This window comes from Glossina fuscipes, unplaced genomic scaffold (genome assembly GCF_014805625.2).
Source record: "Glossina fuscipes isolate IAEA_lab_2018 unplaced genomic scaffold, Yale_Gfus_2 1, whole genome shotgun sequence".
Classification (NCBI taxonomy): domain Eukaryota; kingdom Metazoa; phylum Arthropoda; class Insecta; order Diptera; family Glossinidae; genus Glossina; species Glossina fuscipes.
In genome coordinates, this window is record NW_023998415.1 from 27235762 (window position 1) to 27254225 (window position 18464).

General features: G+C 34.7%; 3 protein-coding genes across 9 annotated transcripts; 1 reads left to right on the forward strand and 2 right to left on the reverse strand.

Annotated features, from left to right (window-relative positions):
• The first annotated feature begins 1519 nt into the window (after positions 1–1519).
• Positions 1520–5865, forward strand: LOC119645234 (NF-X1-type zinc finger protein NFXL1). 2 transcript variants are annotated; one of them, XM_038045317.1, is made up of 12 exons: positions 1520–1639; positions 1743–2418; positions 2480–3075; positions 3134–3292; positions 3347–3460; positions 3518–3634; positions 3694–3825; positions 3886–4094; positions 4152–4347; positions 4784–4984; positions 5066–5320; positions 5389–5865. In XM_038045317.1, the coding sequence occupies exons 2-12, from the start codon at positions 2142–2144 to the stop codon at positions 5809–5811; spliced, it is 2679 nt and encodes an 892-aa protein (XP_037901245.1). In that variant the 5' UTR covers positions 1520–1639; positions 1743–2141; the 3' UTR covers positions 5812–5865. The 2 variants fall into 2 exon arrangements, with proteins under 2 accessions (XP_037901245.1, XP_037901244.1); XM_038045316.1 differs by lacking the exon at positions 1520–1639 and having other exon boundaries at positions 1678–2418.
• Positions 5866–5959: 94 nt separating this feature from the next.
• Positions 5960–11738, reverse strand: LOC119645233 (dosage compensation regulator-like). The gene is given in 6 exon segments (XM_038045315.1): positions 5960–8019; positions 8077–9303; positions 9370–9691; positions 10251–10761; positions 11557–11592; positions 11595–11738. Coding segments are annotated over 6 exon segments (3726 nt in total). The 5' UTR covers positions 11635–11738; the 3' UTR covers positions 5960–6429.
• Positions 11739–12752: 1014 nt separating this feature from the next.
• On the reverse strand, positions 12753–18104 carry LOC119645154 (solute carrier family 66 member 3). 6 transcript variants are annotated; one of them, XR_005248629.1, is made up of 7 exons: positions 17936–18104; positions 17652–17819; positions 17305–17564; positions 16390–16510; positions 14609–16321; positions 14299–14344; positions 12753–12943 (listed from the first exon to the last, which is right to left on the reverse strand). XR_005248629.1 is itself a non-coding variant. In XM_038045118.1 (5 exons), the coding sequence occupies exons 2-5, from the start codon at positions 17812–17814 to the stop codon at positions 16191–16193; spliced, it is 675 nt and encodes a 224-aa protein (XP_037901046.1). In that variant the 5' UTR covers positions 17815–17819; positions 17936–18104; the 3' UTR covers positions 13903–16190. The 6 variants fall into 6 exon arrangements, 1 of the variants encoding a protein (XP_037901046.1); XR_005248630.1 differs by lacking the exon at positions 12753–12943 and having other exon boundaries at positions 13903–14909; positions 15018–15091; positions 15532–16321; XR_005248631.1 differs by lacking the exon at positions 14299–14344.
• Positions 18105–18464: the final 360 nt, after the last annotated feature.

An 18464-nucleotide genomic window follows, 5' to 3' on the forward strand; every position in this document is an offset into this window, starting at 1 on the left:
GGGTCTATTAATTTATCATGTTCTATTTTGTCAAACCCCTTTTTATCATCTATAAAACAAAGAAGAACACCTTCATGCATATCTCTTCAGTTGTGGACTAGAGCCTGAATGCAGAATAAAGTTTCTGTGGTTCCCAAGCCCCTCCGGAAACCAAACTTAGTACGGCCACAGGATGCTTCACTTTCACCATAGAGCCTTTGCTAAATTATTTCTAAGAATATTTTTAGCATATGGTTCATTAGAGATATCATTCTATACTTCTGTCCCATCCATCAGGATAAATACCTATGTCGTAACATATCATTTATCAATTTTAAAATCTATAAGTCTTGTTGTCTCCGGCATTTTTTATAGCTTTTCTTATTTCATCCTTCGTAATGGGTGACCCCGTAAACTGTTGATCATCGTTTGGGATATCTACATATTTCGTACCATCTGCAAATAAATGACGACTATAATCTTATATTGCACATAATTTTCCTAAGGATAAATACTTCAATGGTCTTCTGCTACCTTCTAAAAAGTGTCTGTGCTCCTGACGCGTACGCCGTTAATCAATTGCAGTGGTTTATCCACCATCTAGGGACAAAAATGCACGCTAGCAAATTCGCTACTTTCAGTGACCCACTTTATCCTTCATTGTCATCTAATTATCTGAGACGCAGCGACATTTGCATTTGCTTCAATGATTACCTAAGAATTTACCGGCATGGGTGAGCCCTACCTGTAGTTACCTCTTGGGGTCCTTGCGCTTGCCAAACGTCACCATCGCGACAATATGACAATCTGTCGAGAACGATTAGACAAATAACCTTCAAATTCAAAAGAAAGATCATTAGTTGTTCTTGTACTTTCTTTTTGTCTTTGTTTTGTTTGTATGTGTACATGCAAAACCATATGATTTGTCAATTCCCAAACCAAAAATAGGAATAACGTCTCATCGTGTGGTTGTCCCCGTAAGGCTTTTGATCAATTGCCATCTTCCAAAACAAACGTAAGATCTCAAGTCCACTTGTATCGAATAGGTTGAAAAAAACAGCTGTTATTCCATTAAAAAAAGAAATATTATTTAGCAGAGAAAATTTGCCTATAAAATATAAAACTTTACAAAAAGATTATAAATGCAAATATATCACTATAATTATCTAAAATACTAATTTTTACAATATTGTAGAATGCTTTTTTTCGGCCGTCTTAAGTCTTCATTAGACTACCTTTTAATCAGCCTAAGCCGGCAGCTCTCTACTCTCTACTGCTTGTTTGCCTCCAAATTCCAAACCGTTTAACGAGTATAATTTGATATTATACAAATTAATATCCTGCTGCATATGTAAGCTGTATATAGCTTTCCTTTGATTCACGCATATGACACGTCCCCCCAAAAAGAAAGAAAACCCTTATGTGTACGTAAAATTTTCGGGATAAAATTAAAGCAGACTTTTGAAGTCACAATAGCAAAGTAAAACTTTTAAAAACTTCAATAATGTGAAAAAAGTCTGAAAATCTAAAATCCATTTCGATATTAATGGTTTCGACTAATAACACCAAAGATTCCGTTCTATTTGGGTTTAAGTAAACACGTGCAAACATCCCTTGTCTTAACGACACGTATGTATAGCGAATAATTTTAATTTTGAGGGTAAGTTTAAACAACGAAAATGTAAATTAAAAAAAAAAAAACATTCTTTAATTGCATATTTTATTCATCTATTCATTCTACGTTTTGTTTTGAAAAGAAGCAGAAGTCGAAAACAACTTATTTGTACAACAACATAAAGTTGCAAAAATCTGTGCAAAGCTGATCATTCCTCCTCTTGTATATCAAGAAAATAAAAAACCTTAAAAAAAAATTTATAAACATACTAAGGAAAAACCAATCCATTTAGAAACTTTAAAGGTAAAGAAGCAAATTTTGAGATGCAAAGTTTTTTGGCAACAACATATATACAACAAAGTATATAATTTTCTTATTATTATCTAAAATACGAGAAAAGAAAAGAAAAAAGTCCTGGAAAAGCGGAGTGATGGCGGATGTAGTATAGAAAAAGCTCACCATTAGAGAAATAACAAACGGAATTTATTGCAGTAAATTTTAATCAGCGTCGTAGTAAAAAAATTTTTCCTTTAAAATAGTAAAGGATATGGAGGAGATGGCGTCCTCTATGTTGTCCGCAGAAGCGGTTAACAACGTGTACAATATACCTACAGTTACGACTCAGGATGATGCATTGGCTTCGAATTCACGCTTACGTGGTAATAAACAATTTCCTATTGCCGGTAATAAGTCAAATGATAAGAACACTAGTCGAAAGTTTTATGAAGCACATGCTAAGAATTTAGAAGCTGCTAAAAAATTGGTGGATAAATACATTTCCTCATCTGAAGAGGAAGATGAATTGGATGAAACGAAAATCTTAAGTAAGTAGAATAACGTGGTCTCAAGAAGAAAAGTGTTTAATCAATACTAAAATCTTAATAGAAGCGCTATATAAGAATTATAGTGATCGTAAGGAAGACGAGCACTTATTAGCCAAGACTGCGAGTTTCTTAGAAAACATATTGCATTCCGGTTCAGCTACTTGCCTTATATGTATAGCTAGTGTAAAGAGGACGGACGCGATATGGTCGTGTAAACATTGTTATTGTTTTTTTCACTTAAATTGTATACGTCGTTGGGCTAATGATAGCATGGCTCAGCGTAAAGCACAGGAACGCAACATTCAGGGCTATTACAATCACTTGGGTGAATATGTATCTCCCAAAAAAGAGAAAGCTTTACATTGGTGCTGCCCACAATGTAGGCGAGAATTTCAACCAAACGAAAAGCCTGCAACATACGAGTGCTTTTGCGGTAGAGAAACTGATCCGTTACCACAGCCATGGTTATTACCCCATTCTTGTGGCGAAATATGCGGTAAACTTTTACAGCCTAATTGCAGTCATAAATGCAATATACTCTGCCATCCAGGACCATGTCCACCATGCGCTCAATATGCAATAACATCCTGCAAATGCGGAAAATCTAAGCCAAAGTCGATGCGCTGCTTAGAAAAAGATTGGGAATGTCAAGAAAAGGTCTGACATGTTTGTTACGATTTCGAAACCAATGTTCTATTATTATATTAAATTTTAGTGCAATTCATTGTTGCCCTGCGGCCGACACAAGTGCCGTCAACTTTGCCATAAACCACAGCAGTGTCCACCATGTAGTCAAAAAAGTATTCAAGCTTGTGAATGTGGAGCAGAATCGATGAGACGGCAATGCTGCGAACGGAAGTGGCAATGTCAACAGGTCAGTGCATTCGATATTTTATGGAAAGTACAAAATTTCATAAGTTTTAAATAGGTGTGTAGCAAATTGTATGCATGCGGTATACACATGTGTAAGAAAGTTTGTCATTCTGGGGACTGTGGTGAATGTCCACTCAGTTTGCCGCGTTCTTGTCCTTGTGGCAAAACTGTGAGTATTTAAAAAGAAAAATAAGACGAATTCTATTTAATACTGAATGCAACTTAGAAAAAAGTTGGACCTTGCACAGAAATTATTGATACTTGCGGAGACACTTGCCAAAAAATTCTTGCTTGCGGTCAACACACTTGCACCCAAAGGTGTCACAAGGGCAACTGTAATTTGGTAAGGTTTTTCTAGTAAAAATGTTTTGTGAGAATTTTCCTAATTTTTATTCTGTTAAGTGTCTAGTTATTACTAAGAAAAAATGTCGATGTGGTTTACATGAAAAGGAGCTGCCGTGTTCAAAGGAATTTACTTGTGAAACCAAATGCAAACAAAGCAGAGATTGCGGCATACATTCTTGCAACCGCAAGGTATGCAAAATGAGAATATTATGCCCTTGAAAATGAAAATTTTATTTATTTTCATTAAAGTGTTGCGATCGTAATTGTCCACCCTGTACTAAATTGTGCGGCCAACCATTATCCTGCGGTAAACATAAATGCCAATCGGTCTGTCATAAAGGTCCTTGTTATCCCTGTGGACAACAATCTCAAGTCAATTGCCGTTGTGGAAAGACGCGTAAAAGTGTACCGTGCGGAAGGGAACGTACCGTACGCATAGCATGCTTAGAGCATTGCAAGTGAGTTAATATTTAAAATATTCTGTGCAACGAAAAGCAAAAACCTTCTGCTTTCAGAATACCTTCGAAATGTCATCACGTAAATCAGCACCGTTGCCATAAAAATGAGTGTCCATCTTGTTCGCAAATTTGTGGGTTACCAAATAATACTACAGGTTGTGGTCATATCTGCAAGGCCAAATGCCATAGCTATGTGAAGGTATCGAGTAAATCAAACTCGGAGACTGGCCATATTTGGGAGCCCAGCAAAAGGGTAAATTCTACATATTAGACGTAAAGGTTAATATTGCGAATTTCGTCCAAAATAAGTTATCAAAGGGACTATTTATTTCCTTCCAAATAATTTGGGAATAATTTCATTTAAGGATTTCCCTTAGCTTGAGATATTGTCTGGCGCAATTGAAGAGCAAACTCGGATGAGTGCGAGAGTTGGGTCCATTTCAACAACTTTTAAATAGGTACAAAGGCACTGATGGTTCCTAGTTTTTCTTCCTTCGCACAGTTTATCATCGAAGCGTAATTCAGTCTGACACTATTTTACCATCATCGAATACTGTCAATAATACAAAGTAGCATACATGCCAACTCAATATATTTTTAATACTCTCCTGTCTATCTATCTAAAAGAGATTCGCTTTATTAACTATGATTCCATTTCTTAGAGATAATTGTTTACTCTCCCCATTTAGATCGAATATAAATCACTACCTCATCCTCGTTGCGAAGAGAAAGTATTAGTTGCTTGTATAGGAGGTCATGAAGTAGAAGAACGACCGTGCTGGAACTCAAATCCGAAGTCTTGTCAGCGTTTATGTAATCGTCAGCTGCCCTGCGGAAATCATAAATGCACATTGATCTGTCATTCTGTATCCCATCCCGATAATATGGAGGTGAAATTTTCTTTCTCTCTTTCTTTCTTTGTCTAATCATTCCTTAAATGAATCTGTGGTCTGTGTGTGTTTGTCTCCTAGGCTCAACAAGGTTGTATGTCCTGCGAAAACGGTTGTAATATACCGCGACCTAATGGTTGCATCCATAATTGTCCTCGACCGTGTCATTTGCCACCTTGTAATCCCTGCAATGTAGCCATTAAAACAAAATGTCATTGTGGTCTGATGCAAATTATTTATAAATGCTGTGATTATTATAACAATCAAGGCGCTGTAACTGATATCGCTGAGCGGCAGGAACGTTTAAAAAGTTGCGGTAATCGTTGCTTAAAAAATGTAAGTCTGCATCGAACTAAACAAGAACTTACATAATAATAATATTGCATTATATTTCATTTGTACAGTATTCTTGTGGCCATCGGTGCGCGGCACAATGCCACGCAGGGCCTTGCCCGGAAACTAATAATTGTCGCAAAAGATTACGCATTTACTGTGAGTGCAAACGTTTAAAACAAGAGATTTCTTGCGATAAACATCGCTCAGGGCTCACTAAATTGAAGTGTGATGCGAATTGTCTGGATATCATCAAGAAGTCTGAAATGTCTCGTCATATGGCAGAGGAATCATTGCGTAAGCAAGAAGAAGAACGTAATCGATTAGAAGTGGAGCAATTTGAGAAACGATTTAATAAACGCAAACATAAAGAACGCAAATCAGTTGAACTAAAAGAAAAACGAGAGATCAACTGGAAATTGCTGTTCATGTACGCGGGCATCTTTTCAGCGATACTCTTGGCCGTTGGTCTCGCATTTTACGAAGATCATTAAAATCGTTTGCCGTTTGCTCTTAAAAATTGAGAAAATTCTTCATATTTTCTTTACATAATATTTTCGTAATTAATAAAATTTTCATAAATAAAGGAAAAAAAAAATCACATTTATTTCCGGGCAAGCGGAATATTCTCCACATTCTTTCTTTAAAGAATTAATTATTTATTGAATATTATTGCATGCAGTAATGACTGGCTACACTGCATTTATTTTAAAAACAATTTCATAAGAACATTTTGTATCTGACATCCAAGGAAACTTTATTTACTCCAAAAATCTGATTCTGAACACCCACCCACCACCTTATTAAATGGATGCTGTTTTTTTGACTCGTCGACATAAGCAGAGATACATCGCTAATTTGAAAATGTAATCCATGGAAATTTAGCGCAAGCAAGCAAGGCTAAGGCTACATCTCTAAATTAAGCGTTGCAACCTGAAGAATCCTTCATTGCGGACAGACGTGAGTAATTAAATCAACTGAAAAGCGTGTGACAATGACGAATTCGTAAAACCATCACAAGTCGACACGCATTTCTGGATGTTACAAGAAATAGGTAAATAGTATTATAACCATTTTCCGGTGGTGGATATGAAATATATTGAATTACGAATTTAAAATCTGCGACCGGCTCCATCGCCCCAATGGCTGCTACGACCATAATTTCCGCCGCGAGCGCCAAAGCGATTACCTTCACCGTAGCCACCACTTCCATAACCACTGCCGCTTCCTCTATAGGCACCACTTCCGTATCGTCCACTACCGCTCCTATAGCCACCAAAACTGCTACCACCGGCGAAATCATTTTCGATCCGACCCCGCTTATAAGGTGGTCCGCTCGAGGAACTTTGGAAAGGCATAACTCCTTTCTCACGCTCAATTTGATAATCGCCAGCATTTCTTATGCACAAATCCTTTATAGTTTTGACTAATTTCGCTTGCTTTTCCTCCAACTTTAATACCTCGGATGGCTCTGTGCAAGCTATTGTTACTAAATCTTCGATAGCAATCTTCAACGCAGCTATCATAGCAGCAAGCTGCGGTTCAATTTCAAAGTTTAACCAATTATCCAGACGTATTACATTCTTCCTAACCAAATCAATTTTACGGCAACCAAAGAGCATCAAATGTAATGGGGTAACCATAGTCATTTGTTTGCAAGATACCGCTCTAGTACGTATTTTTTCGCCAAATATAAAAAACGGATATGGAAATGTAACCGTCAAATTGCTGCAATTTACTGAGGTTTTGTGAATTAATGCAGCCTTCGCCTCCGTAGTTAGAACTTTTCGTTTTTCTTTATGATAGCACACATTTGGATATAAGCCCATACATAGCAAAGCTGTAGCGATATCTAAATGCTGATTTTCCAAATGAGCATCTATGCGCTCAGTTATCATTGAATCTTCCGGGAAACCTGCCTGTTGGAGAAGATCTATTAATTGATTTTTGGACTCTGCCATTACGCGCATAGTAGATAATTGCAATCCTTTCCATTCACAAAACCGTATCTCTTCATCTTCGCTTTTTCGACGAGCATTCTCCCACATTTGAGTGGCGATAATCATGGCCACGTGATCCGAACATTTTGTACCGCTTAAAACTTTTTGATGATTTTGCAAACGTCTCTGACCCAAATCTAAAGCAAATACTTCAGAGAAAGTACTAGAATACGCCGCCATGCTAGCGACAACATCACCACAACCAAAAACTGTACTCAATATCATCATTTTACCAAGTCTCGGTTCAATTGGTAAACGCGCTAAAATTCGACCCAGGTGTGTGAGTTCATCGTTAGCATCCAGGCAACGCATATCGCGCAGCAATACCTCGGCTTCAATAACGGCATCCAGAGGTGGTGGTTCTAATGCTTTCGACAAGAACTGATGTATAGACCCGAGTTTTAATAATTTAATAGTTAAAGCCATTTCATGCAAAGGCGTACGAAACATTTCCGGCGTTAAATGATTTTCCAAAGCCTGGAAACGCGCTTTTGAGCAAAGAGTAAAACAGAAACCCGGTCTAACGCGACCAGCCCGACCTTTCCGTTGCTCTAAATTAGTTTTACTGGCCCAAACTGTAGCATAACTTGTTAAATTGTTATGAGAAGTAAACATTTTCATGCGAGCTTTACAAAGATCCACAACAAATACGATATCATCTATTGTGATCGAAGTTTCAGCGATATTGGTGGAAAGAATAATCTGAAATGGTATACAGAAAATAGAGAAATTGTTTATTATTTTCATTGTTTTGCTAACCTTAGTAACGCCATTTGGAACTGGTTCAAACACTCTGCGTTGATCTTCTCTCGGAATTTGCGAATGGCATGGCAAAATTCTATATTGTGGGCTACCGAACTGGGAGTTTTGTAAATATTTCATTAAAGCAAATATTAGATTCCAGCCGGGCAAGAAAACCAATATAGCTCCAGGTATATTCTTCGATTTTATATGAATTAACAAGGCTTCAATTAATTCAAAAGAACATTCCGATTCAGAAAGAAGGGCCATGGCATTCTTCGTCTGTTGCGAATACGGATCGGCACAAACTTTGTTCAAATTCTGTTCACCGCCATCCTCACCGTTCTCTTTAATCACTGCGTTCTCTTCGTCATCTCGATCTTTGTTCTTTTTACGAGACTCCAATGTAGGGACGAATTTCGTCATTTCCAAACAGTCTTCCAAGAAATACTGCTGAACTGGAAATGCACGTCCCGGTACTTCAAGAACAGGAGCTTGACCGAAATATTGCGAAAATAATGTCGTATCTATGGTTGCTGACATAAGAATGATCCGCAAATCTGTATAAGTGTGAATCATATCTCGTAAAATAATCAAAAGGAAATCACTGTTAACATCCCGTTCGTGGATTTCGTCGACAATAATATGAGAAATACCACGTAAGCCCATCTCTAATTTACGCAATAAAACACCCACAGTACAAAAAAGTATAGCGCCATACGGACGCGGCAAAATAGTTTCAAAGCGTACTGAATAACCGACAGATTCGCCAAGATTCTCGCAACGTTCATTGGCTACACGTTCAGCTACCGAAATAGCTGATATACGTCTAGGTTGAGTAACGTAAATATCACAAAAGGCCCCTTGACCAGACTGTATATAATCTTCTAATATGTATTGCGCGATTTGCGTAGTTTTGCCACAGCCAGTGTTACCGCGAATAATAACCACAGGATTTTCATTAACTGCCTCCATAATTGCTCTGCGCATAGCGGCTATTGGTAATTTCTCGCGAAAATCTAAAAATTGCTGATATTCAGAATTATTGAGCCGTTTATCCTTTGCGCCATTTTCTAAATCGGCGCATAAATCTTCTAAAGATGCTGTAGCCAAATAACCTTCATCAAAATTGCAAGCATTCCAAGCGTTCCAATTGCGTTGCGGCGGTGTCCAAGGGATAATTGAAGTCATAGTTTGTTGTTGGTTTTCATTACGCTGTCTTTGGATATCTTTATTTGGATTAATCTAAAAAAAAAGATGTTACTTCGTTAAAATGTTAACGTCTATAAATTTTCTCCTTTGCGTCCTCACCTGCAAGCTAAAAAGCTCATTTTCAGACTCTACTTTAATATTAGAAGTCTCCACCATGGGTAAATTTAATTCTTTAATACATTGCTCTAATGCTTCTTTTAACTCAGGCGCTATTTTAACCGGATATGGTTTCAATTCTTGCTCGTCCTTTTTCTGCTTAAGGGTGCCAGTAAAGGCTTCGATAACACCCAAGTGATACAGCTGTCGTACAAGCGAAAGAGCACATGATTTGCTGGCTGATTGTTTATTAGAGCCAGTTTCGCGTGCCGTAATAGTACGCTTCAGGTCACGTACGAAAATTTGCATTTCAGCCATGAAACTCCTGTAAATTTGTTTTTTTTTTTTTTTGTTATGATGTTTAACACGTCAGTTAGCGGGAAATTTTCACATGACATAACACACATTTTCACAATACATAATATGAAAATATTAAGTCTTTTGAGCGAGTACAATGAGCTTACCGACAGTTATAATTGATTTTGAAATACTCACCATCCTTACAGTAGTGGAAAATTTTGTTTTACTGTCTTGCCGTTAAAAATTGAAAGCATGTGGCTTTAATAGTAAAACTGCAGCAGTTTACAGGGTAGAACTAAAAACGTAAAATATTTAGTATTAATCTCCGAAATTATTCTAATGACTATTTAACGAATTTTAGAACTCATCTTAAATATTCCATTAGTGTTCCTTCAAGCGCAAAGAACACAAACGGAACAAGTTCATAACAGAATTTTTCAGTTACTCTTATATGCGTCACTAGTAATAATTTCAAGAGCTTAAAATTTATACAACCTATAAAACCACATGCTTTCCTCAGGTCATTTAAATCGATATTTTCTGATACAACTCTATAGACGATTCTTAACTTAAAAAAATTGTACCTTGCATGATCAGGACCCACGGGAGTATATTTATAATCAGCTGTAATTTTGTTCATTTGCATAAACTGATGCAATTTAGCTTTGGCGTTCTCAATCGTCCAATTCCCGTGGATGGCGGCGTTAACATCAATGGACTCGGCCTCTTTCATTTCCATCTGTTCTTGAGCTCGATCTATAAAATTAAAATTTCCGTACTCGTTACCGCGATCCATTGGTCGATATGCTTGACCCAGATCCTGGGGGCCGGTACCACCGTCGAAAAAACGTCTTTCAGAGCCGAATGAAGCACCACTGCCCAAAATAACAGTAGACTCATTCGGTGCAGAAGATGCCATACCAGCCTCAGCAGGAACATCCTGAGAAGCTAAATTACTCGACCGCACCAAGAAATTTACAAAATCTCTTGAGGCATTGCGCTCTGCATCTTTCTTATTCGTTGAATTTCCTACCGCCACATAAGGATACCCGGAAACACGCACTTCACATAAGAATCGTTGGCGATGTTTTGGACCTTAAAATGTAACAACAAAATTCAAGGCAACGTTTTTAGAATGTAAACAATTAGTGTGTGCACAAACACGCGTAAAGGCGCAATATAAACAAAAATTGAATAAATCAAGACGAATCCGGCCAGTTGGCTAAAATGGAGTTGATGTCAACATTAAAGAGGTCATACATGTCCTTACTAAACTTTGTTTTGCCTTAAATACCGTCCTGGAAGATCTAAGTGGTCTACCGGCTAAATAAACCAACGATTAATCCTGCGTTTGACAAACCCCAGTTAAAACTGATCCGAGCTGTCGACAATAATCAGTTGATTTGACCGAACATGGTATTTTCAAGTACAGAGGATTTGAAATTTGATTTTAGCTTTTCCGACACTTATTGTAACCCTTACGATGATTTTGGTGCACACAATTGTTGACTGCTTATTCTCAGTCTAATAAATCTACTTTCATACGCTTTTTCCTATATTAATATTCCTCACTGATCTCAGGAAAAGATTGCCATCATATTTCTGATTTTTTATGTCGACTATATACTCATTACTATTTTTCAACCTGATGCTTTTATAAATAATCGTTCATTCGGTAAAGGCCTTCCTCTAGATATCTTCAAAAAGCAAAAAAAACATATCAAGTTGAATGAATTTTAGCAAAATATGTATATCTTCTTATTTAAGAAATAAAACTCATATGTAAAATTCACGTCAACTGATCGAACATTTGCAACCACAAAGTGAACTAGGATAGCACCATAACACTTTTACCAAAAACAAATTCATATGGAATATGTTAACACATACCGGTAGGCCGGACTTCAAATTTCGGTTCAACTTTTTTTTTGCACACCATTCATGAAAAAATGATTTTATGTCAGCCATTTTAACGATTTCTCGCCCAGAGTGCTTCTCTGTATAGCAAGGAAATTAATTTACAAGTAATCGTTGTCTTATAACCAGCGATAAGTTATACATTGTTATCGCTTAGAGGTTATTTTTTAGCAAGAAAAATCATCAGCGTAATGGTAACGATGGTAATGCAATCAGGTGGGTATTTACATATCTTTAGGGGGCTGACACAATGAACCATATGATTTGTCAATTCCCGCAAAGTCTCATAAAAAGTCAGGATAGTTAAACTCCCATCCGGAAAATTAGGATGACGTGTCATTGTATCGTGCTGTTTAGTGCACAAACACTAGTGTACTAATACTTATAACTGGTTCTAGGTAGCTGCGTCGTAATAGTTCGCTTGAGAAATTGAAATTATATTTGTAATGAAGATTGCTTTTCCTTTCAAATAATAAAACAGTTAATAATAGTAAAGGGCTTCCGATGACGTCATAAATTTTTTTTATATCTTTTGTCGTTAACCAATAGCAAAATAGTTATTTGTTTTCACATTAACTTCGCGATCGTAATTTTTCTGCTGATTTAATTTATTTTCCAAAGGAAACGTTATGTTGGGGATTATATATACTGATAGGCTATTCCATTTTTCAGGTTGGTTTCGTCCCGAAAATAGATATAACGCATCATTATCTTTGGCGCTTAAAGGTTTGATACAATGATGCGTTATTTTTTATTATCATGCCGGAACTGAATAATCATTTGTTTTTTTTTTTTTTAGTACGTATGCATACAAATAAAGCAAAACAAAAACAACGCATAAGATGAAATAAGAGTAATTTAATTTGAATTTAGAAATTATTTATTTAATTTACAGTAATATGCAATATGTAATGTACAGTTTTAATTTATATGAATTATGGATCAATTAATACACAAAAACATACCTAATATATATCTACCTATTCTATCTACCTAGTCAATCTACTTTACCACTAATCAATTAAAAAGCTTGTTTACCTTTATAATAACTTAATTATTATTGTAAATCTTTTGCTTATGTTTACGTTGTTTTCTTTATTTTTGATATTATAACCATAGGTTTTTTTATTTTTATTCTAAAACCATATGTATGTGGCTGCGTTCTATGTTTGCCATTCGGAAGTTTTTAACCCAAAAACGGAAATGACGCCTGATTATGTCAGCACTTAATCGTTAACGATACATAGGTTTGTTTACTTTTCTTACGAAATGATATGGTAAGGCAGGCGAGCGAGGCCTTAAATATGTCAACTGCTTGCTTAATTCATTTGCGAGATATAAGACATCGCTATCGATCTCACTGCAATAAATAAGAACCGAAATTATGTTTGCCTGAATATGAAGTAAAATTATGCATGTTATGGATGCAAATAATAAAACTTGGTAATGATTTTTAATGATCAAATTTATTTCCATTGTTTTGTCAGTCGACGGCATAAGCTAAAGAAGCATTATACACTTGAGTACTAACAAATGTTCCATGAATATTCCATTGAAAAAAATTAAAACGAAAAGCTAGCATGTAACCAAAACGAGCAGACTTTTATTTTTTTAGGATTTTATAACTAAATGTAAGTTGTATCTGTATATTTGAAACAAATTTTTATTTTCAAAGTTTCCAACCTTATAGCGTATTACGAAACGCCGCGCTATCATTTACGAGAGTTGCAATTCTTATCAGATTATATTCGCTCCTTTACTTTTCTATTAAAATTTGGAAGTGATCTTGAAAAACGGTTGTTTTCATAAATGTTAGTCAGTGCAAATGAAATTGGATTGTTAAAGATCCTTTAAATGCTCTCAAATCAAGTTCCCTTCATATACGTATTTTGTCTACGTCGTATGTAAATTATTTTTTAATCTTTAAAGCCCTTTACGCACTTTGTTTTACTTCAATAAGATCCCGAACGAGCACCATTTATTCGCGATTTCGTCTCTCATTACTGGTCTTAAGCAGGCGTTACAATTTAATTCATTACGGATGTATGCATTAACTTCGCAATTAGCGAAGGTGATAGGTGTTGCAGTAACTAAATAATTTAAAATAATCCGTCATTATGTATATGGAATATATGTCTCGCATTCCAATTGTCTATGTAAACTGCTTCAGATTCTTCAGCAATGTGGAATTGTTTCAATAATGCATTCATATTTTCAAAGAATTTAAAGATGAAATGTGTCAGGTCTATTGCGTTATTGGGTATTTTTAAACGTAATTATGCCATAATAGCAGCGGTTATCTCATCGCTGGATAGCTTGACGGCGTTAATTGGAAACTGGGATGCATACGAAGAAGAGCTCTTTAAGTTAGATTGTCGAATTGAAATCAAATATTTATATTTTTGACACGTATTACTTATAAACTCTTAAATTTTCAAATAATTATTGTATAATTATATTTGCTATGTCTTGCTATGTGCAGCTTTAAGCGCTTCAAATTTCGGAATATTATAGTTTCCGTTAATGATGAAGATGTACAAGAAAATTATGGTACCGACAAGAACAGAATTGTCCTGCAGATTGGTAATGGGAATTGCCATACAATTTTAACTTGATTAATTAATTTTATTCATTACTATTATTTACGATCAGTGACAAGAAAGCTGTAATGTTTATCTCTCCACGTATACTAAAAAAATCCTCTACAAGACTTACCATGGATGATAGTGTCATCACAGAACGTTCAAGTGTTTTTACTCCGCTATGAAGAAATTCCAGAGATGTGATGGAAATGACAGAAATATGTCAAATGTTAATAAATACATAAATAATAAGTCAATTAGATAAGGACGTATTATACCTACAACACAAATTTTGTAGTAATGAAATTTTCTTCATGTTTGTTGATATGAAGATTTTTAATGAAATTTGTCAAAGAATTTGGCGAACATAGAATACAGAATTCTTCAATTCTTGAAAATAAACAATGAAAGGAAAACATATTGTATTTGCTATGTACACATACCTGATGTTTGGTCTTTTTTCGTCCATACACATTTATATGTATACCATAGGCCATATTCACTTAAAAACGTACATTCTTGTTTTGCAAAGGTTTGATAGAATGCGACATCATGTGAAGAAACTCTTGATATCAGGCTCTTTGTCGACATAAATAATGAGAGTGAAAGAGCAAGCATACAAATGGCCGCTAATTAACAGCATTACTACTTTTATTATTAAGAGATACACAAAAAGTCCTCAAGAGCCCACTAATGTCAATTGTTGGAACTATGGACATGTTAATCCATGTATTTCGTTATCTTCTTAATAATGGTTTAATAAAAATGAAACAATTAAAGCGATATTATACAACAGAAATTTAAATTGGTGAAAACTATCAAAAATTCATTTTTTTCTCACATTATACCTACATATGTGAATACGTTCCATAATGCTTCAAAACAAAGATGATAACCGAATCTGATAAAAGTCCAAGTAGAAATGACTGCGAAATTGAAATAAATCATCATTTAGTGATAATTTTAAAAAAGCTTAAAAACGCTCCTAACTCATTCTGTTGTGTTAAGTTCCTTTTAATTTTCTACTAAAATTCATTTTAATATTCTTCCTAAGCCTATTAATTTCGCTGATTTGGCGGATCTCTCTCTCTCTCGCTCTCTCACACACACACTCAAAATTCAAAGTTTCCGGAAAATGGCGGATAGCATAAAATGCATAATGTTTACAGAGCTGTTATCTTATGTACAGTAATTTGGTTACGCGGATCATAACCGAAGAATATAACGGAATGAAGCCAATGCACCCGCTTCTTCTACGTTTTTTGAACGAAAATGAAGCAATTTGCTAATAAACAACAACAACTTCTGTTATAGCAATAAATTCAAATCTAAACATTCTCTAAACATTCAGGTAACGTGCCCATACCTATATGAACAAAGTGATAGTTAACGAGAAAAAAAGTGAGGAAATAGAAACGGCTGTAGTCGCTGCCTGGACGTCATATGTCCGATCGGTAAGTGTTACGCCTTTGTCGATCGAGCATTTAGAACAGTGGCGACTGCATATGAATCGTGAAAATCAATCGTGCTCTACAGCGCTGGAAAATCAAAATCTGAGCTCGTCGACTTGATAGCCACGCGTCATCTCTCTACTTGTGGGCTGCAATACGTTTAAAGGAACATTGTAAACAATAAATCCGTGCAATTCTGGATAATATTCTAAAGGAACAATTAAAATTTCTCGTGGATATATTTCCTGAGACGAAAGAAAATAGTTTTATCAACTGCTGAACAAAAAAGTATATGAATAAGTCGGAATATTTGACTTCGGCTATTATTTAAAAATGAACAAATAATTCGGCTTAGTCTTTAACCGTGTTAACGATATATACGTTTGAAAACTTAACTCGCTTATGAAGATCTACGATGATATCCCTCTTAATATCCAACAAGCAAATATAACTGGACTCTAAGACTGAATGAAAAATAATTGAATATAATATTTATGAATTGATTATGATGATAATCAGTGAATTAGTTCAAGTGGTAGAAGTATCATTTATTATTTTACAATATTGCTTAATTTTATGTTTCCTTTGGCTTCTTTTTGAAAACCCAAGCCGCAATAAATACTGAGGAACTTAAAAAAGTTGAAATAATAAAATTTGACAATAGCATCCAATCGTGAGACTGCACGTAAACAGTATAGATGCGAGCTAAAACGAGACGTTCGGAGGATTCGAACTTTTATGAACTTTTTAAAACTAAATCATCAAAAACTTACTCATATTGGTGAAAGCTGATAAAGCCCATGTCGTACGGCTAACGGATCTAGCATCTTTAGTCCTTAAAATTGTTATTAACTGTAAAATTTTACTCGTAGCGCCAATCGGTGTGCAAAATGGCTATAAATAGAATGAGGCAACAATATTAAAATAAATAGGAAAATGAGCTAAGAATTTTGTTTTGCCAACATATACCACAACCGGTACGTTTGAAAGGCACGGAATTGCTTGGAATTTTGTAAACAATATGTTTTGCAGCAGCGTTAATAAAAGCGGCATTGGTTTAGTTACATTCGTTTACCTCCATGTACACTGAAACTCAATAAGTTTTTGTTGGGACGTAACATTTGCCAATCACCAGAACTCTCTTCATTGGAAGTTTTTCAAATTTGTGTTACTTTTTTCTCCTAAGATCACAGCTTACATACATATGTATGTTATGTTAAACTTTTGTTTGAATGCCGTACTGACATTCGTTGCTTTTGCATATTTTTAAATGCAAACACGTTTGCGAAGCTGAGTAAAACATTCTTTAAAAAACTAACGAACGATTCAATTGGTTAGTTTAGAATACATAATTCCGTCAAAGTCTAATTGTTTTTAGCATCGTTAATACATTAACTTATCTAAAATGTTTAAAAAGTCTACTAATAGTTGTATATCACTAATCCCATGCTCATTAGTTTAAGTTAATTAAATGAAATAAATGTTTTTTTTTTTTTTTTAATTTCTATGGTTTCGACATTGGATTTCACATTATCTATTAAGAAAATGATTTACATATATGCCGATTGTCGTAGGCCAATGGAATCAAAATGAGAAATTTACGTAAAAAAAAATGCATCTGATAAAACAAACTTTTTTAAAGTACTATATGATATATTTATTGATTAACGAAAGTTATAACTACTTACCACCAAGAAGGTTAAAATCACTATTGGAAATATTTTTAAATAAATCAATGTGCAGGTAATGACATATAACCCGGCTATTATTTGTGTTTTACGACCTAAAATGTCTTGGTACTTGAAAACGAAGTAAATCAAAACATACTCTTGCAACAACAATATCGGATATTCCATGTATGATAAAAATGCGTAATCATTTGAATAATTGTATGACATCATAACGGTATAACTGAAAAGCTCCAAACATAAGCCCGCCACACTAATACCTAAAAAGGGCATCAAAAGCGATTTAATATATACTAAAAGACTAGAAGAGAAGGTATGACAAAAAGGAAAGGAAATGACCCACTAACCTTTAGATGATTTATTTGTGCATATGGTATTAATTTGTGGTACTTTGATTATCAAACAAGATGACACCGTAATTAAGCTTAATAAATCCGCAACTATTAGAACTAATCCTTTATCCAAATAATCACTTATTACTTCTGTAAAATCCTCAAGCTTCGCCATCATAAAACCTATTCAAAGTAATACGATTAGGACAGTATATTTAGGACATATATATATATATATATACATATATATATATATATATTTTTTCGGTATTTATATCTTCTTGTTTAAATAATTGTACCTGATGCCAAATTTATGAAACGGCCGAAGAAAAAAAGTTTTAGGTAAATTTAATCTGCACGTATATATGTGTATATGTAGACTATATATGCACTTAACATTATCTAAACATTATTTATAATAGATGCTAGCTCCAAGGCACTTGTTTTATTGTTCGATCCCGTGTATATAATTTGCAACATGTCATATTAAAGTGCTTACTAAAAAATAATACATAAACACATAGGCAAACATATATTATATTTATAGATATGTAGATAGATTCACATAAATACACAATTTTTCCATGTTGCCAAGTTGATATTTATTTCTATGATTGTGGTAATAACAATCTACGGGGTATTTGCTGGGATGATTAATCACATAAATAATTTCTTTCAAATGACTGTACTTTATAAACGTAATATAATATAACTATTTATAATATTTTTCTTTTTTATGTTAATTAGAATTTCGATTTTATTTAACACCAGGAAATTCGAATTAGCAGAGTTGCTTCAGTTAAGTTCCATTAAGCGGCATAACTGCTA